This window comes from Ranitomeya imitator, chromosome 10 (genome assembly GCF_032444005.1).
Source record: "Ranitomeya imitator isolate aRanImi1 chromosome 10, aRanImi1.pri, whole genome shotgun sequence".
In the NCBI taxonomy this organism is placed as follows: Eukaryota; Metazoa; Chordata; class Amphibia; order Anura; family Dendrobatidae; genus Ranitomeya; species Ranitomeya imitator.
In genome coordinates this window covers 120,599,412-120,606,788 of record NC_091291.1, presented here as the reverse complement: position 1 = coordinate 120,606,788, position 7,377 = coordinate 120,599,412, and the positions used below count along the sequence as shown (strand labels likewise).

At 37.0% G+C, this 7,377-nt stretch overlaps 1 protein-coding gene across 1 annotated transcript; it reads right to left on the bottom strand.

The window, feature by feature from the left end:
* Positions 1 to 1,579: 1,579 nt before the first annotated feature.
* On the bottom strand, positions 1,580 to 3,063 carry LOC138651149 (olfactory receptor 6N1-like). Its single transcript, XM_069741168.1, has one exon. The coding sequence runs from the start codon at positions 2,981 to 2,983 to the stop codon at positions 2,039 to 2,041; it is 945 nt and encodes a 314-aa protein (XP_069597269.1). The 5' UTR covers positions 2,984 to 3,063; the 3' UTR covers positions 1,580 to 2,038.
* Positions 3,064 to 7,377: the final 4,314 nt, after the last annotated feature.

Genomic DNA, 7,377 nt, shown 5'->3' with positions numbered 1-7,377 from the left:
TCTGCATTCCAAAACGGCGCTCCTTCCTTCCGAGCTCTGCCGTGCGCCCAAACAGTGGTTTACCCCCACATATGGGGTACCAGCATACTCAGGACAAATTGGACAACAACTTTTGGGGTCCAATTTCTCTTGTTACCCTTGTGAAAATAAAAATTTGGTGGCTAAAAAATCTTTTTTGTGGAAAAAAAAATATTTTTTATTTTCACGGCTCTGCATTATAAACTTCTGTGAAGCACTTGGGCATTCAAGGTTCTCACCACACATCTAGATAAGTTCCATGGGGGGTCTAGTTTCCAAAATGGGGTCACTTGTGGGGGATTTCTACTGTTTAGGCACATCAGGGGCTCTCCAAACGCGACATGGCGTCCGATCTCAATTCCAGCCAATTCTACATTGAAAAAGTAAAACGGCACTCTTTCTCTTCCAAGCTCTGCGGTGCGCCCAAACAGTGGTTTACCCCCACATATTGGGTATCGACGTACTCAGGAGAAATTGCACAACAACTTTAGTGGTCTAATTTCTCCTGTTACCCTTGTGAAAATAAAAATTTGTGGGCAGAAAGATCATTTTTGTAGAAAAAATGCAATTTTTTTTTCACGGCTCTACGTTATAAACTTCTGTGAAGCACATGGGGGTTCAAAGTGCTCGCCACACATCTAGATAAGTTCCTTAAGGGGTCTAGTTTCCAAAATGGTGTCACTTGTGGGGGGTTTCCACTGTTTAGGCACATCAGGGGCTCTCCAAACGCGACATGGCGTCCAATCTCAATTCCAGCCAATTCTACATTGAAAAAGTAAAACGGCACTCCTTCTCTTCCAAGCTCTGCGGTGCGCCCTAACAGTTGTTTACCCCCACATATTGGGTATCAGCGTACTCAGGAGAAATTGCTCAACAACTTTTGTGGTCTAATTTCTCCTGTTACCCTTGTGAAAATAAGAATTTGTGGGCGAAAAGATCATTTTTGTGTAAACAAAAGCGATTTTTTATTTTCACGGCTCTACGTTATAAACTTCTGTGAAGCACTTGGGGGTTCAAAGTGCTCACCACACATCTAGATAAGTTCCTTAAGGGGTCTAGTTTCCAAAATGGTGTCACTTGTGGGGAGTTTCCACTGTTTAGGTACATCAGGGGCTCTCTAAATGTGACATGGTGTCCAATCTCAATTCCAGCCAATTCTGCATTGAAAAAGTTAAACGGCGCTCCTTCACTTCTAAGTTCTGCGGTGCGCCCTAACAGTGGTTTACCCCCACATATGGGGTATTGGCGTATTCAGGAGAAATTGCATAACAAAATTTATGGTTACATTTCTGTTTTTACACTTGTGAAAATAAAAAAAATGGTTCTGAATTAAGATGTTTGCAAAAAAAAGTTAAATGTTCATTTTTTCCTTCCACATTGTTTCAGTTCCTGTGAAGCACGTAGAGGGTTAATAAACTTCTTGAATGTGGTTTTGAGAACCTTGAGGGGTGTAGTTTTTAGAATGGTGTCACACTTCATTATTTTCTATCATATAGACCCCTCAAAATGACTTCAAATGTGATGTGGTCCCTAAAAAAAAATGGTGTTGTAAAAATGAGAAATTGCTGGTCAACTTTTAACCCTTATAACTCCCTAACAAAAAAAAATTTTGTTTCCAAAATTGTGCTGATGTAAAGTAGACATGTGGGAAATGTTATTTATTAACTATTTTTCATGACATATCTCTCTGATTTAAGGGCATAAAAATACAAAGTTTGAAAATTGCAAAATTTTAAAAATTTTCGCCATATTTCCGTTTTTTTTCATAAATAATCGCAAGTAATATCGAAGAAATGTTACCACTAACATGAAGTACAATATGTCACGAAAAAACAATCTCAGAATCAGCGGGATCCGTTGAAGCGTTCCAGAGTTATAACCTCATAAAGTGACAGTGGTCAGAATTGCAAAAATTGGCCTGGTCATTAAGTACCAAATTGGCTCTGTCACTAAGGGGTTAAACCATAGGTTATTTTCTGACAATACACTCCCTTTAAGTTTACTTTCAGAAATCTACTCATCAATTGTGTTTCACGCGAAAGCAATTACAGAGTTTTTTAAAAGATTTTTTTATTTCCTGATTTCTCAATCCATATATGACAGGGTTAGCTAAAGGTATAAAAACAGCAAAGGTGAGACTAACAGCCCGGTTATACTCTGGAGAATAGGACTTGGTGGTACGTATATACATGAAACCAATGCTGCCAAAAAATAACACCACGACAATAAGATGAGTCCCGCAGGTCGAGAAGGCTTTCTGACGTCCAACTTCAGACTTAATCTTCAGAATATCAAATAAAATCTTCATGTAAGAAAGAAGAACACACAAGAAATTAAACATGATCATCGAGCTGAGGGCAGACTCCACCATCTTAAGGAATCTGGTGTCTGAACAGGCTAAATCAATGAGAGGAGGAAAATCACAGAAAATGTTCTCTATCCGATTTGGACCACAGAAAGGAAGTTGAAATATTAAAATTGTTTCCACAACTGGAGAACACAATGACCACAGAAGACAAATAAAGACTAATCTCATAAACAACCCAGTAGTCATAATGGTGAAGTATCGTAATGGTTTGCAGATGGCCAGATACCGGTCAAAAGCCATTAATGTGAGCATGGAACATTCGGCAACACCCAGTACATGTAAGAAGTAAGCTTGTAGAAGGCAACCAACAAAAGAGGTCTTCTTCTCCTCAGCCAATAGATCAGCCAACATTTTAGGGATAGTAACGGCTGTATAACACATTTCTATACAGGATAAAGCCCCAATGAAGAAGTACATAGGTAACTGGAGACTGGGTTCAGTCAAGATTAAGAGTATTATCAACCCATTGCCAAAAATGATAAATAAGTAGATAAAAAGAAATATTGTGAAGAATACATCATGGAAATCGTGTAGGTCCAGAAATCCAGATAAAATTATGTAAGGGACTTTGCTGCCATTGATGTATATACTTTGCATATTTCCTGTAAAAAAAGCATTTTAGAAGAGATTCCATGAATTAACAATAGTTTGATGGCAACATAAATCTGATAGTAACATTGATTTGCAAAACTTTAAATGGTCTGCGTTCGCCATTTTGCTGAATTCGTGCAAGGCAAATTTACAAAAGCTTGTATTCTCAAAAATGAGGATTTTTTGGAAATTCAATATAGAATTCAATTCCATTTGGCTATCCAATCTCTTATCTTCACCAAAGATTTAACAAACCTATGACATAGATACAGTACCAAAACCAAGCTTACTACATAGGTGCAGTAACAGATCCAAGCTTAAATAACAGATACAGTACTAGACCAAGAATACTACAGATGGCAGAATTAAGCTTACTATGTAGATACAGTACACAAACTAGGCTATGGGGACATAACTGAGTTTACTACATCAATACAGCAACAGATCCAAAGTATTGTACAGATACAGTACCAAAGCAAGATTACTGCAGATAACAGACTCAGGCTCATTACAAAGACACAGTACATGAAGCAGGCTATGGGAGCAGAACAGAGCTTACTACACAAACACAGTACCAATTAAAGATTACTACAGATAACGGAATTAAGCTTACTATATAGATACAGTACAAGACCCTAGCAATGGGAATAGAACTGAGCTTAGTACATAAATACAGCAACAGTTCTAAGATATTACACAAATAGAATACCATACCAAGATGACTATAAATAACAGAATCAAGATCACTATGTAGGCACAGTCCATGAACCAGGTTATGAGAACAGAACCGAGCCTACTACATAGATACAGAAAGAGATCCAATTATTACACAGATACAGTACTGGACCAAGATTACTACTTAGCTGTAATAAAAGAATCAAGCTTACAATATAGATAGAACCAGGCGTTGGGAACATTACCGAGCTTACTACATAGATATATTAGCAGAACCAAAATATTGGAAAAAATGTAGTTCTTCTAGTTGTGCCTTATTCATCAAACAGCAACACAAAAGCAAAACAAAAAAAACTCAAATCGATTAACCTCTCCTAGTATACCCTTGTTACAGTAGACTTGGACACATTTAAAAATGTAGTGAAATGTAGCATTATGGATTGTTCACGTGTTGATCTTAGCATCAGCCGAGTACAAAAAAAAAAAAAACTCTACAAAAAAGGGTTTGCACAATGGGGCCAAACGATGAAATGGACAGACATAGTATACTTTACTACGCTTCTAACAAATATATATTCGGAGTAAAGATGGTTGCATCTAAGCAGGGATGTATTACATCAGAACTTTACTGAATGAAAAATATATTTTTTACACACACGTAGTAACACATTTAATGTACAGACAAATCATACAAATGCGGATGCATAATTGTCAAACACATATGCAGACAAAAGAAAATATATTCATCTCTGACACATATGTACTGCACAATTAATAAAGCTGGACGTTTATATCGGCAAAAACATTTTTATTTTTGAAAATTAAAAAAAAAACACAAATCAACTAGATGTGAACGCATTTTTTTGGCCAAGTTATTAAAACTTAGTATTTTCCAAAATTTTGCCTTGCCCCCTCCACATGGACTGAAGGCCATAAAGTCAAAGCCTCCCCAAAATGTTTCACCAGCTATACTGGCTTCATCAATCCCTTAGTTAGGGATTTATTTGCCTTTGGCAATCTGTGAATTGTTATATTACCCTACGCTGACCTGTAGAGACAGCATACGGTTGCCCGAATACTATGTTCAAGTCCCCGCGGCTGCATGTCTCACAGATGTTCGATAACCGCAATACATGCAGGAATTTGCTGTTTGTTAGGTAATCCCTGCATGTGTTGCGGCTGTCTGACATCTGCGAGACATGCAGCCGCGGAGACTAGAACATATTATTCAAGCATTGAGAAGAAACTCATCTAGCACCTGAGCATGCTCAGATAACACCTTATCCCGAACACATTCGCTCATCACTCTGTGGCATGTTCTGGTCAGGTAGGGACTAAATATTAGCACTTTACATAGTGTTAGTGCAGCCTGATCTGAAACATGCACTTTGTTTTTGGAGACCGGTTTATAGAAAGAAAGCTCTTGAGTTAGATAAGGCTTGAAAAAAATAAAATAAATTATATATATATTATTATTATTATTATTATTATTTATTTTGAATTTTTATTCTGTTAAACCAGAGAGTTAACAAAATATTTAATAAATAACATTTCCCACATGTCTACTTTACATCACCACAATTCTGGAAATACATTTTTTTTTTTGGCTAGGAAGTTATAAGGGTTAAAAGTTGACCAGCGATTTCACATTTTTACAATAACATTTCCAAAACCATTTTTTTAAAGGACCACCTCACATTTGAAGTCAGTTTGAGGGGTCTATGTGGCTGAAAATACCCAAAAGTGCTAAAAACTGCACCCCTCAAGGTGCTCAAAACCACATTCAAGAAGTTTATTAACCCTTCAGGTGCTTCACAGCAGCAGAAGCAATATGGAAGTAAAAAAATGAAGATTTAACTTTTTAGTCACAAAAATGATGTTTTAGCAACAATTTTTTTTATTTTCCCAAGGGCAAAAGGAGAAAGTGGACCCCAAAAGTTATTGTACAATTTGTCCTGAGTACGCTGATACCTCATATGTGGGGGTAAACCACTGTTTGGGCTCACGGCAAAGCTCGGAAGAGAAGTAGTGACGTTTTAGAATGCAGGCTTTGATGGAATGGTCTGCGGGCATCATGTTTGCAAAGTCCCTGATGAACTTAAACAGTGGAAACCCCCCACAAGTGACCCCATTTTGGAAACTAGACCCCCAAGAAACTTATCTAGATGTGTGGTGAGAGCTTTGAACCCCAAAAACCGTGTTTGAGAAATTTCCCCCTTCATAAACCTATTACACATACTGTCCCCCTACTTTTGGACCACCCTGTATATCTGTATATTATATATATATATATATATATATATATATATATATATATATATATATATATATATATATACACATACACAGTGCAGACCAAAAGTTTGGACACACCCTCTCATTTAAAGATTTTTCTGTATTTTCATGACTATGAAAATTGTAAATTCACACTGAAGGCATCAAAACTATGAATTAACACATGTGGAATTATATACTTAACAAAAAAGTGTGAAACAACTGAAAATATGTCTTATATTCTAGGTTCTTCAAAGTAGCCACCTTTTGCTTTGATTACTGCTTTGCACACTCTTGGCATTCTCTTGATGAGCTACAAGAGCTAGTCACCGGGAATGGTTTTCACTTCACAGGTGTGCCCTGTCAGGTTTAATACGTGAGATTTCTTGCCTTATAAATGGTGTTGGGACCATCAGTTGTGTTGTGCAGAAGTCTGGTGGATACACAGCTGATAGTCCTACTGAATAGACTGTTAGAATTTGAATTATGGCAAGAAAAAAGCAGCTATAGACAGAAAAGTCTTTAAATGAGAAGGTGTGTCCAAACTTTTGGTCTGTATTGTATATACAATACATACAATATATGCAATACATATACAATATATATATATACACACATATACATAATATTTGATTCTACCTGTGTTACCTTCTGGAATCATCGGTGACTCTGGACAGGTTGTTTCCTAATGTTTTTATAGAAAATATCTCAGGCACTGGGGAATTAACTAAAAGCTAAGGCTACAATACACAAGGCAATGATCTAACATGGGAAATACTGGGGGTTAATAGGTGGAACTTAATGAACATGTGTTTCGTTAATTCTTTCACACTGTCACTGTGTGCCTTATACGGTTAGGTCCATATATATTTGGACAGAGACAACATTTTTCTAATTTTGGTTATAGACATTACCACAATGAATTTTAAACAAAACAATTCAGATGCAGTTGAAGTTCAGACTTTCAGCTTTCATTTGAGGGTATCCACATTAAAATTGGATTAAGGGTTTAGGAGTTTCAGCTCCTTAACATGTGCCACCCTGTTTTTAAAGGGATGAAAAGTAATTGGACAGATTAAATAATTTTAAATAACATGTTCATTTTTAGTATTTGGTTGAAAACCCTTTGTTGGCAATGACTGCCTGAAGTCTTGAACTCATGGACATCAGCAGACGCTGTGTTTCCTCCTTTTTGATGCTCTGCCAGGCCTTCATTGTGGTGGTTTTCAGTTGCTGTTTGTTTGTGGCCTTTCTGTCTGAAGTTTAGTCTTTAACAAGTGAAATGCTGCTCAATTGGGTTGAGATCAGGTGACCTGGCCATTCAAGAATATTCCACTTCTTTGCTTTAATCTTTTTTTGTAGCTTAAGGATGGCTTGTTTCACCTGCATGGAGAGCTCCTTTGACCGCATGTTTACTTCACAGCAAAACCTTCCAAATGCAAGCACCACAC

Bases quoted from the DNA above. Each gene is read 5' to 3' on its own strand.
- LOC138651149 (XM_069741168.1), bottom strand. From the start codon at position 2,983: ATGCAAAGTATATACATCAATGGCAGCAAAGTCCCTTACATAATTTTA.